This window comes from Zonotrichia leucophrys, chromosome 11, assembly GCF_028769735.1.
Source record: "Zonotrichia leucophrys gambelii isolate GWCS_2022_RI chromosome 11, RI_Zleu_2.0, whole genome shotgun sequence".
Classification (NCBI taxonomy): Eukaryota; Metazoa; Chordata; class Aves; order Passeriformes; family Passerellidae; genus Zonotrichia; species Zonotrichia leucophrys.
The window spans coordinates 16,700,546-16,726,877 of record NC_088181.1 but is presented as its reverse complement, the minus strand read 5'-3'; the positions used below and the strand labels follow the sequence as shown (position 1 = coordinate 16,726,877).

Here is a 26,332-nt window from a genome sequence, read left to right as displayed (position 1 = left end):
TGCTTCCCCAGTGCCTGCTGACAGGAGCAGGGTCTGCAAGCAGGGACAGGGCAACTGAGAGCACAGAACCCCAAAACTCCCACCCCTGGAACATCACTGTGAAGGAAGCCAGCAAGATGAGACATCCACAAAACCAAAGGAATTCTGCTTTCTAGGAAAGAAAATGAAACTATTTAGAAATCGAGTACAACTAAAACTAAATTTAATTAAAATTAATTTAAATTGTTCCTCAGCTCCCCTCTGCCACACTCAAGAACTTGCCTAGTCCTTGCAACCACCAAGCTGTGCAGCTGCTGTAACAAACCACACAGCAGCCGACTGATCACTGCCCAGCATGAACCTAGGGACAGCCTCACCTGCCAAAGCAGGAGATTCTGCTTGGGCAGCACTTACTTGGTGTCCAGGCTTGTAATGCACAGGCAATATCAAAAAAGCACAACCTGTCACCTGAAGGGAAGCAGTGCTCCCATCCTGCCTGTGTAGAGATGTTAGCTCTCTCTCAAGAAAAGAAATAGTCCCACTGTTGTGACAAAGGGTTGCACTAGGCAAGAGGTTTTGGTGTAAAAAGGGAGATTTGGGTCATATTTCCCAGGAAAGCCAAGCTGGGACTGTGCCTTGTTGCCCTTTGCTGAGCCACCACCTAAAGGCTGCAGCTCTGGGAGCTCCAGCATCCCCAGCTCCCCACCTGGGAGTGCCCATCCAGCCCTGGCAGGGCACAGGCAGGCTGAGCTTCAAGGAGCTGCCCTGTGCCTCCCTGGCACAAAAACCACTGCTGCTCTCTTTGATTTAATCCTTCCACAGCTGAGCACATCAAACTCAGCGCACAAAGCTTTAGTGCACCTGCCTTTCCTGTGCATCTGGCTGTCCCAGTGACCAGCTGGATGTTTTGGTTTATTATTTATATTTATTTATAAAAAAGGTGTTTGTTGTAAGAGCACAGCTGTACCCACCCAGACCACAACAACTCCACTTCTGTTGTCTTGTCCCTGTCTCCCCAAATCCTCCCATTTATTATTTTTTATATATTTATGCAGGTTTTCCTGCACAGATACAAGGCACAAAGAAATACTATTTAATTGTGGCAGCCACTGGAGTACACCATGCCCCAGCTTCTGTGTCTGGCACTACTGATAGCTGGATGCACAACTGTTTATTGAAAAAATCACATTGCTGTGATATAAGGAGCTGAATGCAGTAACAGAGGCAGGACAGGGCCATCTCCTGAGCTGGCAGGAGCTGTGGCTGCAGAGCAGCAGCCTTGGATAGCTCAGGGACAGCATGAAACACTGCTGAAAAGTGGTGGTGATAGCAAACCTTGTCTGGGGACAGCCCTGAGCAGAAACACTGCCCACTCCTCTGCCCAAGGGAGAAGGAACAGGTGAGGAAGTTTTCCAGTATTACCAGGCTCTGGTCTGGTGCCAGAGAAAAACTCCTGCTTTCCTCTCTATTTAAGAATCATTGTGGTTTTAAATAGCATTTGTGTGTGAACACAAACTGCAGGGAATGGCCACAGCCTGTGCTGCAGGAGCCCTCCGAGCACAGCTTTCCTTGCATGATGTGGGCCTGCAAGTCTGTTTGAGTCAAAAGAACATTGCCCCAAATGATAAATAAAGGCCTTAATAGGTATTCTTGCAGAAGAACAAACCCTGCAGTGAGTTTCTGATCAATACCACTCCTTCTGAATGCTCAGCAGTAATGCTGCAGCTCCCACAGCAGAGCCTGCTCTCTGGACATACCTCCTCACCAAAATCAGTGCAGAGTTGGCAGCCAGAGCTTTCATAAGTGTCACTCCAAACTGCAAGTGTAACATGCTTCAAATATACTTCCATGTTTCTTTTTCGTTATTGCAAAATTTTGAATTTTCCAAAGGCAGTAAGGCATCCAGCAATGTAGGATGGCATTAATTGTATTCAAACTGGCTCCAGCTTAAACCAGTCCAGTTTTTCCTGAGCTGTACTACAGCGCCTGTTTCAAACTGTTTTCTTTTGCCAATGCACAAGTAGGGTACACTGGAATTTTAATTTTCACAGGCTGCTTTGAATCCATAACATATCTGAGATCCTTGAGGGAGTACAGGCATATCCCAAACAGATATTTGAGAACCAGTTTCACCAAGTCCACTAGACTACTCAGGACCCAGGTGAAACCATGTTGTTTATTTCTTTCCACAAGTGAGGGAGTTAGTATGCAGAGGTATCTGCAAAAAAATTCAGTTTTGGTCCAGGGATGGGTGGCACTCCACATGAATGCCACACCTGCCAGGGGTAGCAGGTGGCACAGTCACCCCAGGCTGTTCCTAGGACAGAGGGAGGGCTCTGAGTAGACAGGATCTCATTCATGTACACACTGATGGACTGTGGGACTTCAGGGAACTTTGGATGAGGCTCAACAACCAAACACAGCAGAGCCCATCCAGCCAGCAGCTGGAATACAGGCAGAGAGGATATTTCACCAGCTTCTTCACCAGCAGCACGTGCAGGAGCTCAGATTTCTCATGCAAACTCCAGTGTTCAGAAAAATAAAACCCAAACAAACAACCAAAACCAACCAAACAGTTAGATCTTCTTTTTTCTTTACATTCAGCTGTCTCAAACCTGTTATAAAGATCTGATCACTTCTCAGTCAGCAACAAGAGAAGATTTGACTTCTCTTATTTTTGTGATCTGAGCTACTGAGTAACTGTGAAAGGCTGTAGGGTTGAGTTCCATCTCCAGCTCTGTAGCTCAACACTCAGGGCAATAATTCTGCCACTTTCCAGATGAAGAACAAAGTGATTCCAGGTGTGCCATGCTGTGTCCTCTCCCACATCATCTCCCATGAGCCATTTTCCCCAGGAGCAGCCATTCCCACCAGCTGGGCCCCAGCTCCTCATCCCCCAGCCCTGGCAGGTGCTGGCACTGTGAGCACATGGCACATGCCAGCCTTGCCCCCTGGCCCCCACAGCTGCTTGTTTAGGGATGGAAATGTGATCTCAGTGACCAGCAAGGAGAGCTTTTTCTCAGAAATAGGTTTTGATTAAGACTTACATGTAGAAACACCATTAAAGTGGGCCTACACCTTAGGTAAGTTTCCTTCTTGTTTTGGTGCCATCCCTCTTTTGAGCTTCACATTTGACAGTGCAACTTTGTCCCCCCTCTGCTAAAATTATGCATTTTCTTTAATTTCTGTTATCAATCCTGCATTTCAGTTCCATGATTGTCATTAATCCATTCCCATTAAACCAAGTTCTACCCAATACCTGCTACCCTACACTCCATATTACAGCATAGAAACCAGGGCAAATTTTGCCTGAAACAGTTTTTTCAGAGTCATTCTCCCCACTGAATGTTTTACACAATTCTCAGCCTACATATGTAGGCTAAAAGTTTGTGTAAAATTTGAAGAAAAACATGGCAGGGAAAAACTGGCAGCCTCTGCAAAGGCCCTGCCAGTCAAGAGCCACACAAAACAGCTCAGGCAGCACCATCAGTATCCAAATTATATTCAGCAAATTGTTATGGTAGTCTTTAGGTCCTGTTTATTCTTCAGTGTGGACCAACTGAGTTAACTCAGCAAGCAGGATCTGCAGAGCTGTCCCAAGCTGGGTGCATCATCAACAACACCAAATAGCACAAAGCAATCACTGGAGAAAACTGCTCTGAACCACAAGGAAAAACATTAGAAATGGAGGGGGGGAAAAAACCCAAAAAGGGATTCACACAACAAAATAAAGTGAAAGAAAAAACTGCTCAGTTTATTGTAAAAAACTACAGTGGCAGCTGGGAAGGTACCCAGCTCTGACATTGGTCTGGTTTAGCAAATTATCTATGTAGCTAATTAATTACCCCATCCTTCTCAGGAACAAGAAGGCAAAGTGAAGGATGGGGCTGAGACGTTTTGCAGCTCAGCTGAGGAGCAGCCAGAAGCAGCACTGCCTCCAGGCTGGTGACACAGAGTGGCTCCTTCAGCAGATTTCAGGGCTGGGAGCAGGGAGCACACTGGGTGGGTGCAGCCCCTAAAGAGCAGCCCATGTAATATACAAATTATACTGTCATATTTGGAAATATTATCTCAAATCCTCATTTATGTCATGTATCCCTGCACATTATATTTGTGCATTTATGTGAATGAATGACTATGTGTGTGTATACATGGCAAGGAAAACTGCACTTTCTTGCAATGATTACTTCTCACAATAGAAATAATTATACTTCAAATATTTTTAAAGATTAACCTGATCTACTGCTGCCTTTTTAACTATTTTTTTTTCCTTTGCACAGAATGAAAAACCAAAACATCTCACACTTTTTATTTGCACAATACTTTGTTGGGTGCAATCACCTGAAGCCACAGCTGGAAGCAGGCAGGCAGCCCAGCTGTGTGATCCATCATAAAAACTGCAGCACTGGCCTAGGTCACAGAGCCAGCACCAGCAGTGACAAGAAACCCCCCAGTGACCAGCAGGGAGCTGGTAGCAGTCCCAAAAGTGCAGCTGCTGCCTTTGGCTGCAGCCAAAACCCTTCAGAGGTGCCTTCAGTGTAGGGACTGCTGTCTGCTGTGGTGACATGTGAGCCCAGGAGCAGCAGAGCTCCTTTCTAGACACAGAGTTAAACCCAAACATGCCTGCTGGCCATAATCCTCACTGTTCCACACATTCCTAAGCCATGTTTGCTTTACAGTGTTTGATTTAAAATGCAGGTTGTGCTGAGCACACGGGAGAAGGGCTGAGGAGGGTCCCACTGGTGTGTGTGACAGGGTGGAGCTGCCCAGCTGGCTGTGTGTCACCTCCTCCAGCACAGCACCAGCTCTCTTGTGCTTTTCCTTGTCTCTGCAGGTTTCTGCTGCTGTGGAGTGCAGTGCTTATCATGTACCCAACCAGTCTGGCTGTCATTGCACTGACCTTCTCCAACTATGTCCTGCAGCCTGTCTTCCCCAACTGCATTCCCCCCTATAATGCCTCCAGGATCCTCTCCATGGTGTGTCTGTGTAAGTATTTGCTTTTTGCACACACACAAATCTTGCCCTGGTTTTACAAGGGGCACTCCAGCCAGGCTGGGGTCAGGGCCCCAGCTCCAAAGGCCAGTGGGGAGGCTCCCAGGAGAGGCACTATGGTGGCTGGTGTGGGATGTTCTGTTCTGGAGGGAGGCACAAAGGCACCCAGACCCCTGTGGGTCCAGGGAAAGTGGTGGCAGGTGAGCATGTGGGATGGGGCACAGCTGCAGAACCATCCCATGGGCACCTGGGACAGGTCACCACCACCCTGTGAGCCCTTCCTGCCTTCTCTCACACTCACATGAGTGTGCAAAGGCAGAGTGCAGCCAGCTCTGCATCAGCCACTGCTGGGGCTGGCAGGAGCAAAGCTGAGCTGCAGGACTGGAGATTTTCACTGCTCCTGAGAGGAGGCAATGATCCTTCACACTTGTCAGAACCCAGGACATTCCTCTGGCTGCCCTGGAGGACTCAAGACCCTGGCAGGGGGCTCAGAGACCTTGGCATGGAGTCAAAACCACCTGTGCCTTTGATTTTAGCCCATAGAAACAATGACCAACTTTGTTACAAGCCACAAAAGTTTGAATAAAATGATAGTGAATTTATCACAAAGTGAAAAAGTAGAACTTTAAACTTTTTAGAATGGGGGTTCAAGAAGTAAAATAGAACAATCTAAGCATGTCCTGTCTTCTTCTTCTTCTTGTTCTCTATCTTGTGCTATGATAGTGACACTTCTAAATTAGTTTAAAATAAAGACAAACTATCTAACATAAGTAATAAGTATTAAAAATTATTGTAAATAAAGTACACGTATTTTTTAGTATAAAAGATAACACTGCCCCAAGGGTGGTCAGTGTGCCTCAACCCAACCTGCTAAACAAACCTGCACAAATCCAAAACCGAATGTATTAGATAAAAAAAATTAACAACCTTAAAAACCAAACCCAAAAAATCCCAACTTCTTTGAGCACAGGGCTAAGAAAAAAAGACTTTTAACACCTCAAGAGCCATTCTAACAACTCAAAACCCAAACACACTGGGCACTGCTCAGGCACAGTTATTGAGCTGGGGAGAGCCCCTGTGGCAGCACCCAGGGGCTGATGGCTGCCTGGGATGCTCCTCCTCATCCTCATTCCTGGCCATGCTAGAGCTCCCTGCAGGAACACTGTCACCACATTTCTCTTCACAGAGAAAAGCAAGGCACAATTCTTCCCAAGAATATTGCTGGGATTCACATTCTCTGAACCTCAGAGAAAGGAAAAACAATTCTTATCCTTTGCTGTGCCTGTGCTGTGCCAAAGTAGAATGCAATATGGAGATTGTTTACCCACAGTGATGGTGTTTTGTTTCCTTGGTCAGTCAGGGCCAGGTGTGTGTGTGTGTGTGGGACTATCAGGGGCCAGTCATGAGACTCTGAGCAGTTGAGTGCTTGGCACATTCAGTTTAGATGTAATATAATATAGAATAATATAGTATAATAAAGTAATTAATTAGCCTTCTGATAAGATGGAGTCCTCCTCATCATTTCTCCCTGCTGCAGGGGTCAGCCTGTTTCAATAGAATGTGTGTGTTTTTCACTATTTTGACTGTATATTCTCAAATAAACAGAATTTCATTCCACTGAACTCAGCCTTTTGCTCTGCAGTGCTGCTGACATGGGTGAACAGCTCCAGTGTGCGATGGGCAACGCGCATCCAGGATATCTTCACAGCAGGAAAACTCTTAGCCCTGACTCTCATCATTGTTGTGGGCTTCATCCAGATCTTTAAAGGTACTCTGTGAGACACTATTGCTATAGTACTGTTGATAGACCTGATTTTTCCCACTTTCTGCAATGTTTCCTCCTTACAAACTGGCCTGAAGGTGTGCTGGGTTTTGCCAAGCTGTGGGATTGCACACTGACACAGCTGGGGAAAGAATGACACAAGGGAGAAATCAGCTGTATCCTCTTAAAAAAGTCTCTTTCCAGCCCACCTTGTAGGATTTGATAGAATAAAGGACAGCAGCTCACAATGTTTTGGAATAGTTACTTAACATTTTTAATCTGTTGTGCATTCCTTAATTTGAAGTGTTCTGGATGTCAAATGAATGTGCAATGCTTTGCCTAGGGCAGGATGATATCTGCTTCATTTCAGGCACTAGTCCAATTTCCTACAAAATGTCACTTATAAGATTAAACTAAGGTGAAAAATGTTTCACTGATTCACCAGTTATTGGAAAGCCAAAAGTACAAAAGACCTATAATATTTTTATCATGGGTCATATAAAGGATGAAGAAATGTGACATTTACAGAGAACAGAAAACTTGTTTTCTCAGTGGTGCTTGTCCTACAGTCTTGACAAATCTTTCGGGCCCATAGGTATTTTATTTTAAAGGATATCTCCTAAACAACACCAAACTCTTGTAAAAGAGAATGTCATTAAGGGCAGGCAGGAATTTGCACTGCCCAGGATCCACCCTCAGCCAGTGCAGGCTCCCATGAGTTGCTGTGGCACAGATGTGGGGAAGGGTGTCAGGAGAGCAGGAGCTGTCCTGCAGGAAGCACTGCAACTGCTCTGTCAGCCCATGGTGCCATGAACAGCGTGAAGGCTCAGTTCTAATAAAGAATAAAAAGCAAAATCTTACATATTTAAAGTCTGTGAGGCAGGTAGGCATGGCCTAACATCTGCCTTGCACTCTCTATGCAGGAAACTACAAAGAGCTGACACCAAGCAATGCATTCAGATTTTGGATGACTCCATCTGTGGGGCATTTAGCTTTAGCTTTCCTCCAAGGGTCCTTTGCATTCAGTGGCTGGAACTTCTTGAACTATGTAACAGAGGAGCTGGTGGATCCCCGCAGGCAAGTACCCCCCTCATGGTGCCCTCCCTGCAGTGCTGAGACACTGGAGCCCTCTGGGAGCATTTCTCATTTCACGAGGGGCTGCAATGTCATTCCATGGCTGTGGGACTGGTCTTTCCAAAGGAGACAGAGTTTTGTTCAGAACAGATAGCAGGCAAGTTACAGAAACACTGAAATTCGATATGAACTGAATCAAAGCAGCCCACAGACAAGGCAGGATCTTTATGTCACTATTCAATTCCAGAGCAGAAAATTAATCATGGATGAGCTGCCACAAAAATATCTACAGGAAGAATCTTCTTTGTCATAAAATAGTTTAATTATTTGGAAGTTACTTTGCTTTTTCACCCAAAGCTCTCCCACAGATACCTGAAAGAGAAGATGATTTGTGCAGTAAAAGTGGCACACACTGCCAAGGCAGCTTACCTTGGGTCACTGCTGATCCTGGCTATGGGAAGGGTTGGAAAGGATTCATCACAAGCAGCCTGAGAAGGCTGGAGGGAAAGGGAATTTTAGTTCAGCAAAGCTCAAATGTTTCAACATTTCTGAGTTAATAAAGTGGGATGGCAAATGTCAAGAGCAGCTCTTGGAGCATTAGTTACTCCTGGGCATCCAGTGCACACAGCAATTAAACAGCAAGAAATGGAAGCTATTACAGCTTGGATGGGAAGGAATTAAAGCTACAGCCTTATGAGCATCTGTGCACACCAGTGAGTGGCAAAGTGTCCAGGGATTTGGCAGAAATAAAGTGTGGTAATGTGTTTCCTTATTAAACAATAATATTTTATTGGACCACCACGATTTCAAAGCTGAACAATAAAAAAGTTATTACTTAAATAAGGTAAATATGGCCTTAGCTGAGAAATAAAGAGAGAATGGAGCAAATGGCCTTTTTTCAAATTATTATTGTAAAATTAGTGGAGAAATTAAAGTATTAAAAAATTGGATAACCAAACCCACTTCCTACTTTTACTAAATCCATTCAAATTAACAAGGTTAAACATGCTTTCTAAAATCTTTATTGTCAAATCTGACACAGCGAGAAAAACACATTCTGTTAGATATAGAACAGCTCAGGTGTGCACCTCTAGGAAGGTCTCTGGGTTGGAGATCAAGTACATCTGTACTACTGTGAGTTGTATAACCAGACCAGATTTAGGGTACACAATGGGCCAGGGCAGCAGCTGAACAACAGGAACCCCTTCCTTTTCAGAGCAGGTGAAGGTGAAGCAAAACAACATATTTTATTGCACCACAGTGCGTGTCCCCAGGGCCTTTGGGAAGTGGATGTTTCATTTTTCAGTCTGTCCCAATCCCAGTCAAGAGAGCCCCAAGGCAGCTCGTGGTATCTGTCCCCTGGAGCTCCCTGCAGACACAGCATTTCATTTCAGCCTTCCCTCACAGACACAGCCAGGGAACTCACCCAGGCCCCACCCCACTGTCATGATCTCACTGTGCATGGTTGTAATCTCTTATCTACCCTCCCAATTTTCTTATCAGGAACCTGCCTCGTGCCATATTCATATCCATCCCATTGGTGACATTTGTGTACACGTTCACCAACATTGCATATTTCACTGCCATGTCTCCCCACGAGCTCTTGTCCTCCAACGCTGTGGCTGTAGTAAGTAAAACCATTCCCTGCATGTACCACCACACTTTGATTTCAGTGCTGTGCTTTGCAGTGTGTTTCAGTTTCTCTGCCTTCTGTTGCTTTAGACATTTGGTGAAAAGTTACTGGGCTATTTTTCCTGGGTTATGCCAGTCTCAGTGGCCCTATCTACATTTGGAGGAATAAATGGATACCTTTTTACCTCATCAAGGTTAGATGGAGTACAATTTTATGAACGTTATCTAATTTGGGGAGGGGCTGTTTTAATTGCATTTGCTAGAGAAATGCTAGCTAGACATTTTGGATGTTGTAGAGCATGAATTTGTTGTTGGGTGTGTTGGATACAATCAGTTATGAATTATTCTGTTTCAAATCAGCAAATGTAATATTGAATCATGAAATTTCCTGCAAATTAATCCTCATGAGTTATTGAAAGTGTTTGCAGATGTGGAATAATTCACAGTAAGAGCCAAACACAGCTTTAGCATGGAACCAAAGTAATTTTATGTCAATAAAGTTCCAGTAGCTCACAGCTAAACTGTGCTTTGCTCAAGGAGGAGTTTTGGGGCCTGGTGCTGCACTCAGCTACAGGCATTTTAATGCTGGAAAATCACCTTTCAAGCAAGATGCTTTGCATGCATAGTGCTGATAGCTGGGCCAGAATCTGTAAAGTCTGTCAGATTGCAATCAATAAAGTCTGTTTATAATAACTGACCTGTCTTAATTTAATTTAGAAGTTACAATGTTTTTTGAGGAAACAGCTGAAGTACCTTGGGAAAATTATTTATCCCAACCTTTTCATGGGTGTGATGAAATGCAACAAATTGGAGTGCATATATAACAGGCTGTACACTTAAAAGTGAAAAGCTAAGGCACGTTAAACCTTATCCAAACCCCTTTTGGCACTGTAAATACCCACACAACCTTCAGAGCCATCACCCCTCACTGGGTAAAGAGACAATGCTGGCCAGCAGATGGTCCTTGGAGGTATTTTGGCATCTCAGAGCAGGTCTGAGGTGTTCCCAGGTGACATTAGCTGTTAAAGGCCTTGTACACTGCAGGGCTCAGTTTAAACATCTTTCCCCAGTCTCCAGCTGTCTCTGCAGCTGCAGCCACAGCTCCTTTCCATGAGAAAACCAAAGCAGGTGGTTGAGATAAGAGGTTTTATATGAGTAGGGACTGGAGAGGCTGTTGCACACCCAGTGGATTCATCATTCCCCTTCTTATTTCCAGGCTGTGTTTCTCTGGTGCTCGGGAGGGCCACTTGCCAAGTTTGCTGGCCATGATCCATGTCAAGAACTGCACACCCATCCCTGCCCTCCTCATCTGTGTAAGTTCCTATCCCTGCTCCATCACCTGCTTTTATAACCACTGAGAGGTGAGCTGGAAAACCCCTTGAGAGCTGGTTTTACCCCAGGAGAGGAGCAGTGGGTCACCCTGAATAGCAGCTGCTAGGTGCCAGCTGAGCAGCTCCAACCAAGCAGCCTTCAGCCTCAGAAATAATTCCTCCTCCTCCTTCTTCCAGTCCCCTTGGCACCTGAAGGGTTTCCCTCATAACCTGAGTTGCAGTGTAAGCTCATTAACTCTTGTCCTGCAGCAAGAGACGGACTGGCTTTTGAAACAGAGATACTTCATCTAAGAAAAGACAATTTTCCTGCTTCCCACCAGAATTTGGAAACCTCCATAGTCCTAACCCCACTCCAGCAAGGCTGCTTTAGGCCCTGTCTCCAAAGCCAGAGATAGGGGGGTCCCAGGGAAAGGACAAAGTTAAAATTACTTTCAACAACCAAGACACTTTGTGAGGAGTAGCCAGGCAGTTCTCTGAGGGCCACAGGTATTTCTTTCCACAGCCAAGAAATTAATTAGGGGCAACAATTCCAGTAGGGAATCTGCTGAATGGCACACCAGGCAGACAAGAGGTCACCTGCAAAGGCCAGACCCCAATGTGCCAGCTGTTGGGAGTGCTGGGGGTCCAGCTCCTGGTCTGCTCCATGGGAAAAAGGCTCCCATCACTTTTTAGACAGCAGAAATTCCCACAATACTAATGACTTAGGGAAGTTATTATTTGAAACAAAGAGCTTTGTATGCTTTTACTGATAGTGCAACTGGAATTTGTGAAGGGTTTTACAGTGGCATAGAAGACGGCAAAGAGGAAAGTGATTTGTGCCGCTGCTGTCCATGGCCACAGGGCCTAAGTAAAGGAATCCCCAAGGGGCATTTGCTTGAAATCTTGGCTGCTCAATGGCTGCCAACTGCAGATTTGCCACTGATATCAAAACCACAAGGGTCTGACCCCAGATGCACTAAAAAGATGCATGTTTACATGTCTCCTGGCTCTAGCAGCAATTGTGGCTCAATACACCCATACAAAGTTTCACCAAATAAGCTTTTTTTCCCACCATAACAGCTCATTCTGCTTTTATAACAAAATCTGGATTTTGTTGAGGTTTTATGGCATTCCTGGGGCTTAGTGCCCCATCACAAACAGTTTGGGGTAAACTGCCCTGGGCAGCCATCATAGGATGGGATCCTCTGTTCTACAGGGGTAGCACTCCTTTGTTCTTAAAAATACATCTACTGAAACAACAGCTGAGTGTCAGAGGCTGTTTCTCTGTGGAACAGCCCCAAAAAGAGCAGGCTGCCTGTTGACCTAGCTGATCCATGCCATGCCACCCCCTTTGAATCACAGTGCCAATCACAGAACCAGCATGGCACATTAATTCATCATTTGAAGGTGTTTTAATGCAGCTCAGTGCACACCAAATGCTGCTAGGAAATATTTATTTCTCAACAAATAGAAAGATACTAATAAGTATAGTGTAGGCATCTACAGCAGCAAACTGGGCCACACTTCAGGCAAACCTAATTAATACATCAGGTTCCTTGTCTCTTCCAAGGAATCACACCTAGCTCTCTGCATGGAAAGCAGTTTGTACATCAAGAATGGCTATCTTAACACTACCACTGAGACCTTTATGTTTACTGATTTCCTATTTTACTGCCAAAAATCAAGGGGCCAAGCTAAATGTAAAATTTGGGCGGCAGTTGTTTTGCAGGAAGGTGGGGAGTGGCTGCCAGCCAGGGGGCTGTGGCCAGGCCAGCTGGAGGGCAGCACTCCCTTGTTATCTTCTTATTGCAAAGCTCCCATACCTTCTCTGTGATTTCTCATGGACAGCTCCTCACAGCACAACCAACAAACTCCAGCTCTCTTTTCAACCAAACCCACTCTTTTATAGCCCTCATCCTTATTGGACACAGCTGTGCCCTGTTAAGGACAGTGCTGTTCCTAAGCTTTGGTAATTAGTACAACTGCAGCTCCTCAGGGGTGAGATTGCCTTCTGCACTTTATTTTGTTGCATTCTATGCCCCCACAGCCCCTCTTCAGCCACAGGGGCTGGCACCACCCTGTGAGTGGATCTGACACACCAGTGGCATTGTGCCACTCCCAGTGCCATCCCTGCAAAGCCCTCAGCGGCAGCAGGGAGTTGTGTGACACTGTGCACACTGCAGGGGACAGCACAGACTGTGTTATATGGCAGTGGTATGTGATGGTGCCCAATTTTAAATGCATTTTGTGCTTAGAGAGTTCAAGGTGTTTAAATCCCCCAGCCTGCAAGGCATTGAAAAGGGGAGCAGAGGGACCAAGAGGGTGTTTGGTTATGGTGGTGCTTAATTCCTTTGCTGGAGGTGCAGAAACGTTCCCTCCTGGGAGGAGCGTACTATCGAAACAGCTAATTAAGAAAAAAGGGACAGAAGCAAAAAGGGAGCCTGGATCAATACAAACCAGACCTTGAGCACTCTCGGGAGGGATTTGGATATTTAGTTTCCCTCAGGCTCTGGGCCCCAGTGTTCACTGGGCTGGTATTTTATGCAGGTGAGTGCTCAGCCCCTGGGGTACCAGAGTGGGTGGGGGGCTCAAGGAGCAGTGCCCTGGCCCCCAGCTCAGCTCTCCTGGCTTTGCAGTATTGATGCCTTTTTGCTGGTCCTAAAATCACAAGCTAGGCACAGGTGCTAAAGAGGAGTTACCTTTGTAAGAATCCTTAGGTGCATAACTTGGTGGAAAGCAACAAAGATGCACACGTAACAAAGTGCATACAATTTCTATATGTTCAGCAAATTGGCATAACTGACAAGAAACCCCAATTAGAGGCATAAATGATGAGGTGATTCCCCCTCAGTTCAACCCTTTCAATCTCCCCCATTCAATTAGGCAGGAACTAAACTTTGTTAATGAAAATGTGTCTTGGAGAGCTGGTTTAAGCCTTGGCTTCCCGGAAAATCTAAACATGGACCCCCAGCTTGGACCCACAGGGGAATTTATTTCATCTTTCTGTCTAATAGCGTAGGTAAAAAGCTAGCTAGGACTACTAGAATAGGCTACAGCACTACAATGTATGTGTACAGAATGTAGAGAGAATATAAAAGCAAAAAAGGTGGAAATCAATTCCCTATCAGCATTAGGCAGACATAGAGTTCAAAAAAGCAAGCAAAAGCGTGGAAATGTCCACCATCCATCTGCCAGTTTCCAAACAGTAGTAATGCTCATAAGATTCATGATGCTGATTAGCTGTGACATGAGCCAGCAGGAGCAAGGGCAAACCTCTAATTCTTTATAAAATACACAGCACCTGCAACAACACAGTGCCTGAAACACAGCATGTAAAGTCTACAAAACCCTTTTCACCTGGAGTCCTCACTGCAAGGTTCAACAGCTCTTAAAACACTTCACAGAAAAAGGTGGAGTGGGAGCTTTGCCAGCCTTTCCAGACATGGGCAGCAGAGACACCTGTGCCAGCACAGGGTATTTTTAAATCTCTGGCTTCAGCATGCCCCAAATACCCATTTAGCCCCAGCTCTGGGATAAGGAACAGAGCCCCAGAAAGCAGTACATGCCCAGCAGGGGCCACAAACAAAGGGATTTTTCAATGCTTTAATGGGATTTTTGCTTGGTTTTGTTGTTCTTAAGCTACTTGCTCTAGTAATGGCTGAAGAAGGCTGTGCTCCTCTTGTTGCAGTGTTTGGCCACACTCATCATCATGCTTGTTGGAGACACCTACACACTGATCAACTACGTGTCCTTCATTAACTACCTCTGCTATGGAGTGACAATTATTGGCCTGATTGTTCTACGCTGGAGGAAACCCAAAATCTTCAGACCTATCAAGGTGACACTGTTAGAGCTCAATCTCTTGGTTGCAAGGGGTGGGGTGGGGTGGGAACACCTCCCAGACCATGTCCCAGAGTGCCATTAGTGTAACAGAAGGGTACACAGGCACATCTCTTGTGAGCTGGGCAGAGAGGGGAACAGTGGTGGAGGGATGGGGGCACAGCCTGGGGGGCTGGAGCCTGCTCTGCCTGCAGCCCCCAGAGCCACCCAGCCCCTGCTGCTGCTCTGCACAGTGCTGCTCTGCTCTCTCCTGGCAGGTGAACCTCCTCATCCCCATCACTTACCTGGCCTTCTGGGCATTCCTGCTGGTCTTCAGCCTCTACTCCGAGCCCATTGTCTGTGGGATTGGACTCATTATCATTCTAACTGGAGTGCCAGTGTTCTTCCTGGGAGTCTACTGGAGAAATAAACCAAAGTGTGTAAATAGGCTAATAGGTAAGGCAGCACTGTGTGCCTCCCTGCCCTCCCTGCTGGCGCCAAACCAGGCAGGGAGCTGCCTCAGAAGCCTGGCCACGGCAGCCCCTGGCCACAGGCTGGCCAGGCACTGCTTTGCTTTGGGCAGCTATTTTGCACACTCCTGGGTACATTTGCCTCCTCTCATGCCTCTGTAACCATGCACTTGTCTTGCTCAGAGCAGCCTGCCCCAGCAAATACACAGGGTGTCATTTTATACACACAGAGACTGAATGGACAGTCACCAAGGGACTGGAGAGTTTGTTTTGCCCTGCCTCCTCCCCCTGTGCACCAAGCCCTGGTGACATGATGAGTTATCTCATACTCAAATGTTTCTTACAAAGACTTACATTACCCCTCATATAAATTGAAACTGCAAATAGTTTTCTATTCTTTGGTTGTGCTTGGTTTTTGATCACTTTGTGCCAAGGTGAGGACTCTCAAACAAGCACACTGCAGCCTTCTGGAGGGTTTCTGTCAGCTGCACTTGGCTGCACTGCCAGCAGCTCCCTCTGGCCAGTGGTTATTGGAATATGAATCCCAATATTACCAGTTAGATTGTGCCTGGGCCAGTCTGACCCTCACTGCTGAGCCAAAGGCGGCAGCTGTGGTGTATCACCCCAGAGACACCTTTAGCTTGCTGGTGGTTGCAGCTGGGCACTAAACAAGTCCAGGCTTGTTAGGGACTCCATTTATCTCAGGAGGAAAGCTTCAGGCGATGGTGAAGAGAAAAAGGAGAGGATTCTGCTGGAGGGTTTAATATCCAGAGGTTTATTCCATGGTTACAGAGGTCTGAATCTTGGGAAGAGCTCCAACAGAATGCTGGCCGCATGGCCTGATTCACCTTTTAAGCTCCTGGGGCAGGGGGAGGGGACAGGTGAGCCACCAACCAGGTGGGAGGGGCAGGGTCTCAGGGGAGAATGACAGCTAGACAGGCCAATGACCTCTGGGCCTGAGGGGCATCCTTTGAACTTGACCAACCACACGACGCCTTGTTGGAATGTTAAGCCTGATTGACAGGACTCACTCAGCAAGGGACAAGGGGGGGGAGGGGAAGAGGGTATTGGTACACCTGGGGAAGGGACCTGAAAGTTTAAAACACACCGCAACAAGTGGTCACTGCAGCTGGGCTGACACAGGGCCAGGAGGGCTGGCTGCCATCCCATCCCCATCCCACTCCATCAGGCTGCCATGGGCAGCACTGGCAGCTCTTGAGGGGCTGGGGAAGGGTTGTCCCTAAAGCTGTCCCTAGAGGTGTCCCACCTTCAGTTGCCCTGCTTCAGGAGCACTCTGCAGACTGAGCTGGAGGGAGAAGGGCTGGAGGGCTGTGCAGCTCCTGCCCACAGGGCATTGCTCCAACACCCCATTTTTGTTTGGAAGCCCCCATTAACCCCACTAACGCTGGTGATTTGCTCCCTGCAGAGTCCCTGACGTGCTGGGGGCAGAAGCTGTGTTTTGTGGTGTACCCTCAGTGTGGAAGTGCAGAGGAAGAGCACTCCCACTCCTCCTCCTCCCACTCCTGGAGGCTGGTGAGCGACACAGCAGTGAGGAAATCGCACCAGCGTGGCCTTTGAGGCTGAAGTGGCTTCTTGTTTACATGCTGATTTTTGAAAAAAAAAGTTTTTCTGGAAAAAAAAAATTGTTTTAGAGCACCAATAGTGAAGCCCATAAAATGAGCTACATCCTTTATGGCCTCTGTAGCTTTTAGTTATTCCCTATGAAAAAAAATTAAAAAAAAAAAAGAAAAAAAAAAGAAAAGAAATAAAATGTAAAATAAGGAGCTGGTTGGGTTTTTTTTCTGGCAGCGTTCTTGCTCAGCAGGGGAAAGCAGCACAGACACAGCCCTGGAATACTGATTTTAGTCACCATGAGGGTCCACCAGAGACACACAAATTTAGGCATTTCAAAACTAGGGCAGCTCCCAACACAAAATCAAAGTACAGAAATCAAGAGAGCACAAGGAGACCTGTTGCTGTCCCTGGGTGGGGGGAGTGCCCAGGAAGGTACAACCCAAAGGATCAGCCCTCCACACGCCTGGAGCGGCACACCCAGCCCAGCTCTGCACAGCCAGGGCTGCACTGAGCACACACTGCAGAGTAAAAACCACAGCACCAACAACCCCTGCACCCTCCAGCATCATTCTGGGACACAGGAAAAAGGTACAGAGTAGTGATCTAAATCTCAGGTAGCTCAGCTTTACAGTGATCTAAATCCCAAGTATCTCAGTTTTGTAGAGGTCTAAATCTCAAGTAGCTCAGCTTTGTGGTGATCTAAATCTCAAGTGTCTCAGCTTTGCAGTGATGTAAATCTCAAGTATGTCAGTTTTGCAGTGATCTAAATCTCAGATATCTCCTTTTTGTAGAGATCTAAATCCCAAGTATCTCAGTTTTGTAGAGATCTAAATCTCAAGTAGCTCAGCTTTGTAGTGATCTAGCTCTCAGGTATCTCAGCTTTGCAGTGATCTAAACCTCAGGTAGCTCAGCTTTGTAGTGATCTAAATCTCAGGTATCTCCTTTTTGTAAAGATCGAAATCTCAAGTATGTCAGTTTTCCAGTGATCTAAACCTCAAGATTCTCAGTTTTGCCGTGATCTAAATCCCAAGTGTCTCAGCTTTGCAGTGATCTAAATCTCAAATATCTCCATTTGGCAGTGATGTAAATCTCAAGTGTCAGTTTTGCAGAGATCTAAATCTCAGGTGTCTCAGTTTTGAAGAGATCTAAATCTCAAGTATCTCCGTTTTGCAGTGATGTAAATCCCAAGTATCTCAATTTTGCAGTGATGTAAATCCCAAGTATCTCAGCTTTGCAGTGATGTAAATCCCAAGTATCTCAATTTTGCAGTGATGTAAATCCCAAGTATCTCAGCTTTGCAGTGATGTAAATCCCAAGTGTCTCAGTTTTGAAGCCCTGATGTGGAGGTGGAGGGGGTTCCTGCATCCCTGATGGGGCAGGGCTCCTGCAGGGAGCTCAGCCTGCTCCAGGAGCCAGCTGGGGAGGATGGAGATGTGCAAAGTTTGCAGCAGGCTCAGCATGGAGCTCAAGGGACGCACAGGAGAGGACCCTGATGCTGCTCCTGTCTCTTGACAGGTGTCAGGTGCTGTCACACTGCTCCAGAGACCAATTCTCCTCTCCAGCTGGGCTCAGCCAAGTATCACTCACACATCAGATGCTCCTCAGAAAGTGTTTTGCATATTTTATTTGTGCCATACACTAGGGGGAAAAAAAATCATGCACTTAATAAATATATGGAGATTTGTTACTGTAGCAGTATGGCCACTTTCACACCAGGGAATCTTCTAAAAATGCAAAATGTGAGAACAGCACTGAGCTACTGTTCTTTCACAGTATTTGAAAACAAAACCTATCACATTCAGTAGCCTTGGTAACAGCCATCTGAATGTAATTTTAAAAGTATCTTTCCATGGCCCTGGCACAAAAATTATGGATTCATTATCTTAGTTAATTATTCAGAAATACTTTTGTAATAAAATAATAATAATATCTATATCTATATATTAAAATTCTATTCATCTCCATCTTTCAGATGGTAGACACTAAAAAGAAACACAGCTTACATTCTTCTCTTTGTATGAAGCTGTTAACTGTACGATTAAAATACATATTTAGCTAGAAAAAAGGTGTGGTTTGTGTGTATATATCCACACATGTAAAAAAAGATTCCACATTTTAAATAATAGCCTGAATATATAGTTAGTTAATGGAAATCATAAATATTCAGCTTGCTTTTAAAAGAAAAGTTCAGAGCAGACCTCCCTGTGGCTAAGCAGCTCCTGAACCTTTAACTAATATCAGAGGCTCTCATGATTAATTCTCCTTTTCCATAGCTCAAAATCCACTTTCTGAGGTATAATTTCCAACAGATTAATCCTTTCAATACCTTTACTAGCTAGTGGGAAAATGAAATGTATTACAGCATCAGAAATACTGATTGCTTACAGAACTGCTAAGTTTTGGCATGGGTTTATTTTTGTTTGTTTAAACAATTAAGGCATGTAAATCAGCCAGCAAGGAAATTTTGCAGCTCTTGAGACAAGTCTGTATGGTAATGAGAAAATATTAATAATAGTAATAGTAGTAATGCTGCAACAGCTACCAAGGCTTTTCTTGGCTGTTATATAAGGAAATCAAAAGCAAAATTAAAGAACAAATTTCCTCATAATTGTTAATTGAGTTTGGCTCAAGTTTTCCCTGGTTATATTGACATGCTTTAAAAGTAACAACATTTGGCCTTAAATCAGAAGGCTTAATTTAGAGCAGGCTGATTTACTAGACTTCATCTTTGAATTACATGCCAATCCCCAAAAAGTGTTCCACAGTGTTTCATTTTTAGGAACAGCTTCATCTCTGCTCCCAGCATCACATACATTAAAGCCTTTGCAAAGGTTAGTGCCTAATGTGCAGAATTTCTAACCACAGAAATCAATGTAGAGAATTAGAAATTTAAATTCATATGCTAAATGAAATTTAGCAGCACACTCAATCCATATTGAGAGATTTTTCCTAAAGACAAAGCAATTAGCCCCAAAGGAGACATAATTTTAAAGCCCACTGAACAAAAAGCCTTGAAGCAGCTGACACTACCAGCATGTTGAGAGAACTGTGATACTTGATACAGAAAGGCAAGCTGCTTCCAACAGAAAGGAGTTAAAACAAAGCTTGAATAGCAATGCAATACTATGTAAGCCTATATATTTATATAGCATAAAATACTAGGGGCTGTAATGCAGAAAATACTCTGTGGAGTATCACCTGTAAGTGAGCCTAAGGCAAAGTCAGTAAAAATGGATTGGATTATTCTTACCTGATTTATCACAGTACTGAAAACAGTGGCAACAGATACATCATCACTGTGCTACATGCTTTGCAAGACAGAAGAGGAGAAGATAAAATTTCAGGAGCTGGGTAGGCATTGTTGAGAAGCACAAGGAGAATGAGGCAGAGCTTCTGCTGGCTTGGCCACCCTCAAGAGTTTTCAAAAACTTGATAAAGGAAATTTATTGTCTTCCATTCACACTAGAACATAAACCAGAAGAGTTTGATCTCAGAAGGATCAAGGGATGAGACTCACAGAATCACAGAATATTCTGAGTTGGGAGGGACCCATAAGGGACATGGAACCCAGCTCTGAAGGAACAGGCCTATGTGGGGATTGGGTTCAGAGTTCTGATTCAGTCCAGAGCCTTCCTCCAGCCTAAGGACACAGGAGTCCCTGTGTATTTAATAATACATTTGACGTGGAAGCACCTTTCCAAAAGATGCATCCAAAACCATGCAGAGCAGGTTGCAGTTGGATTGAGGGGTTTCTAGGGGGCTGTGTGTTCACTGGTAGCAGCAGGCAAGGAGAGGAGACTCCACATGGCTGCTCAGGGGGCTCATCAGCTGAGGGTTTACTGGGGTCCCACCCCGGGAGCAGCAGGGTTCCTGAGGGAGAAGGGGGGAAGGGGAGGGAAGGGGAGAGAGGGAGAGCCTGGGGACAAAAGGGCCAAGAGAGGATCTGTGGTCTCTCCTCACAGTTTACCAGGGAGATTAAAAATGGGCGCAGGATAAGCCTTGGGCCAATGGGATTACAGATCCATGAGGCTTCATGGGAGAATCATAGGCCTGGAATAAACCCTACATTTTCGAGGGGTGAGACAGAGCAAACTATTTAACTAAAATGTAACACCACAAGAGCAGATTTCCTTTGCCACCCTCCATCACTGTGAAAGCACAAGGCCTGGTGCAGCTGCCAGCCTCAGGCCCCAGAGGCGGCCGTCTTTGCCTGGGGTGGGCTGAGGGCCCAGGACAGAGCCATGGCCACAGCCCAGCTCCAAAAAGGCTAATGCTGTGAGAGAAATGTGCTGAGAGCTGAGTTAGACAAAATAATTCACCTTCAAAGGAAACACAACATATGAACAACCTCTGGTGCAGCTGCCAGCCTCAGGACAGGGGCTGGTAGCACCAGGGGAGGCCACCTTTGCCTGGGGTGGGCTGGGGAGCTCAGGACAGAGCCACAGCCACAGCCCAGCTCCAAACAAGCTACTGCTGTGAGAGAAATATGCTGAGAACTGAGTTAGACAAAATAACTCACCTTCAAAGGAAAGACAGCTCATGAACAACCAACTAGTCCTCAACAGACATGGTGTCCCACACTTCATATTCAAAGGCCTTTGTCAAGGGATTTCTCATGTTTCACTTACTTGAGAAAAAACATTTGGTTTCCAGCCCCTTTGTACCAAGAACCAAATCTGAAATTGCTCACAGTTATTCACCTGCTGAGGAGTTCTATGAGAGATATTGAAAGAAAAACGTAGGGTAAACTTTGCTTAGAATTTGTCTCTTCCTAAAGCTTTAGAGAGTTGTGTCCTGTGTCCACCCCTAACTGTGAGTACAGGCAAACCAAACTGGTTTTTAAACCCCCTGTCCTTGGTCCTTGACACCTCTCACCAGCACTCTGTCTTCAATGAGAAACTTCTGCACTTGGAAAATGGAAAAGGAAAATGCAAGAAAGATTAGAAAGTGAGTAACAAGATGCTGAGAGGCCAAAACCAAATTTGTCTTAAAGTCTTACAGTAAGACTCAGGTATAGAAGGGAGGGAGATCCAGAGGGCATCATAAAGCAGGGAACACATAGAATGAAAGAGAATAAAATGAAAACCTCCACCACTCACCTCAGCCTTGGTAACCATTTAATCCCTGCAGCCAGCAGGGATTAAAGAGGCAGATTCTGAAGAGGGAAGAACAATTCACTGAGCTGTTTGCTAGGGTGACAGACTGACAAATGACAGGATACCAGGTGTGCTGTCTGCAAGGCTCAGGTTCAGATAGCAGCTATTTGTACCAGATTTTAAATCCTGGCACTTACCTGGGAGATTAAATCTCAACTTCCAGCCAAGTCCAAAAATCTTAAATAAGCAAAAGCAGTTTTTCCTCTCAGAAAAAGGTCTTCAAAGTACCCAATTCCCTTCAGGCTTCTCAAGTGTGCCCCTTGGTTTGTTGTAAGACATATCTATTGTACTGCACAGACTGTCAAAACACTCAGGTATCATTTACAACTCTATTTTCATCTCCTGGGTTTTTCTCATTTCAGCCTCACATCAGGGTATGATGGTACGGTTTGAAACATTAATGCTTCTGCTCCTGTAGCTGAAAGAGCATTTCATGGCAAAACAAAACCAAAGCACAGCAAAGTCAAGCCTTTCTGCTAGGCTAGATCCCTCTGCAACAAGCTGGGTTCTTCCATCCTTCATAAATCTGGGATCATCATGAAGTCTGTCCAATTCTCTTCATTACAGATACAGATTTCCAAGTCTGGAACACAGTCAACACAAAATAACTCAGCCTTCACCTTCTCCTGAAAAAAGAGCAGGACAGAACCAGCAGTGGCTCAAAGATATGAGCCAGCAAAACAAGCATTGGCCTCAGAAAGGGGAGAGGCTGTACTTCAGAAGTTATTTCTTTAACCACCCTAACAGTCATACACTTCAGGGCTGCTTTTTTTTTTTTTGTTTGTTTTTTTTTTTGTTGGGATATATGCATACATACACATCAAAGGCAGCTGTATACCACAGTGGATTTCCTAGAACCAAGATTTCACATGTATTATTTAAAATACCTCCCTTTGACCAGCTTCAGCTACCAGAAAAAGCAGATGATAAAAAAAAAACAAGGTACAAAACCAAACCAAAATACACCCTCCCCCACCAAATTCATGTCCACACATGGAGTCATGGGTTGACACATAAGAGTCTGAGTCAAACTAAGACCATGGGAATAGAATTTAAGAATCCTCAAGCTTAGGTGTTAAGAGTGACAGTCAGGAACCCACAGGCTCTGGGCATGTCAAATTTTATTAAAAATTAAGAGATCCAAAGCAAGGCAAAGCACAATGATGCCCAGCATCTTTCTGGCTCAGTATCTTGCTCAGTAGTCCAGGAAGCAGCAGCAGACACTGACAAACATGATGCCATACCTGAATCATTTGCCTGCACACACACTATGATAAAATGTTGTAAATAAATCAATACATACAACACAAATTAAAAACAAACAAAAAAGCCAAAAAGCAGAGAACAAGAAATAGAGAACAAGTATGTTTAAGGGATGTTGCAGAGTAATAGACAAGCAGGAAGGTACCAGAATTTCTAACAGAAATATTCCCTGCTTTAACAGCAATGAAGGAAATATTAAGAGAATCACTTTTCCCCTTTATGCTGCCTATGAGCTTGCATTCTTTTTAAACCAGTAGCTATTCTTCTCTATTCAGAGGGGTTTTTTGGAAAGGGGTTTTTTAGAAGGGTTGTTGGGTTTTTTTTGTTTGGCTTGCTTGGACAGGGGAATTTTGTATCTTAAAAAACCAAAATCAACCAAACAGCTTAAACACTTTGTATCCTGTCTACAAAAATCCTTAAAGAATGCAGATAAACATTGTTAAAGTAACAAAAAATTTGAAAAGTTTACTAGCCGATTAACTTAAGGTTGTAAAGTCTTTAAAGTGTTGTATTTCCACTTTTTTTTTCTAATTTTAGGAAGTTCTGAATACAGGAAGGCAGTTTATATGAGCCAGAACTGAGGTGCCTTCAAGGATGGTAGATTCCCTGTTTAACACTTGCAGGAGATGGCAGAAGGGCACACACACACTAAGGCAGACTTTGTGATTTACACAGGTATTGACATTCCAGGGCACTGCACCTCTTTGTGCTCACAGTGCAAACAGAGAGATTTCTTCTGTGAAATTAATACTGAATTTGTGGCTCTTCCCTTCCAAGGTATGAGCTAGGAGAGAAACCTGCCCTGCAGCAGTCAGTGCTTACAAAGAGCACCAGGCTTGTATTTCTCATTGATGCAAAGCTGTATACAGTCCAGTAATGAGGGCTGTGGATACTTCTGTATGGTTCAACATCAAATTTTCATTAACCTGGATTTTTTCAAGTTTCTGAAAGTAAAACCTTCTCAGTAAAATTTTCACTGAGTTACCAAATGAATCAATACACAAAATATGTATGATACACCTAAGAAATAATCTGAAGTTACACATCTTAGATGTTCAGGGTTGCTCCCAAAATACAGCAGTACTCTGAAGTACATATTTCAGTTTTATGAGCCTTATGATGGTGATGGCTTGAGGCATGGCATGATCAGCATTCTTTTATTATAGAAATATTTTTCTGTAACAGAAATAAATATACATGTATTTCTAAGGTCCTTCATATCTACACAAAATAAATCTTTACTCTTTCTCCTAGCTGTACTGAACTACCTTAGACATACAAAACTATGGATTTAAAATTACCTCTAGACAAAAAAAAAAAAATAAAGACACTAAATAAGCTAACAAGACACAAACAAATAAAGACACTAAAACTTTAAAATTACCTCCAGACAAAAAAAAAAAAAAAAATAAAGACACTAGCCTTTGATGGAAACAATACTCTGGCAGTGCAATGACTACAGTACATGGCCTTGAAAAAGTGGAATGTACCCAAAATGCTTACAAATGCTAGGAAAGCAAGATCTCTTTCAAAAGTACATTTTCTTTCATGAAATGAGTTCTGATCACAGAAGAACCTGGAAAAAATACTGAGAGTATTTATTTAATGCAACTACAACTCTTGTTATGCATTTTGCCACAAGCCCTTCCTGGGATTAATGCCCTCAAGAATTTGAATCTTCTAACTCTGGAATGCACAGTATGAAACCAACTTGCAATAGAAGAGGAAAAAAAATCACTTCTACTTAATTCTTCTGTATTACATTTTAGTAGGAAAAGTCCTATTCCTTGTGTTTTTCAAGGCACTCCCCCAAAGAAAGTCCTAGTGAAAGATCCAGGGCAAAATATAGCCCATTTAAAGGAAAAAAATCTGTGACACCTTGATGTAAACTGTTCACTGCAGAAGTCTGTTTGCCTCTACAGCCAGGAAAGTCCTGTGAGCAGCACAACTCAGGCCCACAGATGCCAAATTTCACAGGTTCAGTTAATAACTCTGCACAACCTGAATTCCCACAACAACAAACAGGTTTTGGAGCACTCAGATGTTTACAGAGCAGCAGCATCAACCTCCTGGTGACCTCCTTTAAAAAGCATTTTTGTGTGTCACTGTGTCAGGGGGGAATTGAAGAGCTCTTGTCAGAGCAGGGACAGTCTGGCCACCACAACAGGACCAAGCCATCACCCAGCAGAGTTGTAGCATTCTACAGGGACTCCTCATTAAGCAATTCTTACAGGTAAACAAATTGTTTACTTTTAATTAAACTCTAAAAACCAAAAAGGCACCCATTTACATTTAAGTGTGTACAATCTACAAAGTGTCAGCTTTAAAAATGGCACTGATGTATTTCAGTTCTTCAAAGAAAAAAAAAAAACAAAAATAAAAAAAGCAAAATAACATTCTCTAAAAATGAAAGATAAATAAAACCACTGGCTTATACATCTGCACTTAGGTAGCAGATTTACAAGTAAATTTATGAGAGAGATTTTATTTCAAAATAAACCAGAAGTCGGATCCTGACCAAGGGCTCAGCACTTCTCAGTGCAGCCCCAAGGAGCTGCAAAGCCTCAGGGTCCTTCAGGCACTCTCAAAGTGGTACCAGCTTACTCAGAAAAACACAAGGGAGGAGAGGACCAAGGGTAAAGGAGGAAACAATTCTGCAACACTCCCAACATCAGCATGAAGAAAAGGCAACACATGACAATGCCAGAAAGAAATATTGCTGCAACTAAGGTTCAATGCACTCCACTTATACTGAACTCTGCTTACAAAGCTTTAGTAGCTAAGACACCTGGTTTCATTCTGGGTATTCCACACAGAAAATTTGGATTTAGTGGATGCTTTAAGGTTCATATGGCCATCAAAACATTCCTGAAGGGAGCAAAAGAAGTGAGCAGTTTCCATAAGAGAGAAAGGGATTTTAATTCCTCCTAAGCATTTTAATTAAAATGATTTAAATTTTAATTAAATTATTATGCCTAAAAAGACAATGTTATTTGTAGCTTAGTACTCAGAGTAACAATGACTGGTGTCTGCCCCAGGTTCCAGCAGAGTTCTCTAGTTCAGTAAGACCACTGAAAGGCAAAGAAAGACTGAATGCAGAGTGAGCAAAAGTACAAAAGAAATACCAGAGGATGGAGACGCCTCCAAACTGCAGTGACACATTGCTGTTCTCCCAGCCCATAACATCACACACTGGCCTACTTGTGCCCCACTGCAGTTTCAGGAATAGCAACAGTGACATAAACATGTCCCATTTAGCCCTGACTGCACTCTCTGTGGCATTAAAGCACACTCATTTTT

At 44.3% G+C, this 26,332-nt stretch overlaps 1 protein-coding gene across 2 annotated transcripts in view; it reads left to right on the top strand.

Annotated features, from left to right (window-relative positions):
- SLC7A10 (solute carrier family 7 member 10) overlaps nt 1–16,822 on the top strand; it is a 40,771-nt gene extending 23,949 nt beyond the window's left edge. The window contains exons 3-11 of one of the 2 annotated variants that reach the window (XM_064723232.1): nt 4,814–4,965; nt 6,614–6,739; nt 7,657–7,810; nt 9,311–9,434; nt 9,530–9,633; nt 10,656–10,752; nt 14,438–14,587; nt 14,847–15,024; nt 16,465–16,822. In XM_064723232.1, coding sequence (XP_064579302.1) covers nt 4,814–4,965; nt 6,614–6,739; nt 7,657–7,810; nt 9,311–9,434; nt 9,530–9,633; nt 10,656–10,752; nt 14,438–14,587; nt 14,847–15,024; nt 16,465–16,616 — 1,237 coding nt within the window. In that variant the 3' untranslated portion in view covers nt 16,617–16,822. The remainder of the gene's footprint in view (nt 1–4,813; nt 4,966–6,613; nt 6,740–7,656; nt 7,811–9,310; nt 9,435–9,529; nt 9,634–10,655; nt 10,753–14,437; nt 14,588–14,846; nt 15,025–16,464) is intronic. The other variant, XM_064723233.1, reaches the window with a different exon arrangement.
- The last annotated feature ends 9,510 nt before the right edge of the window (nt 16,823–26,332 follow it).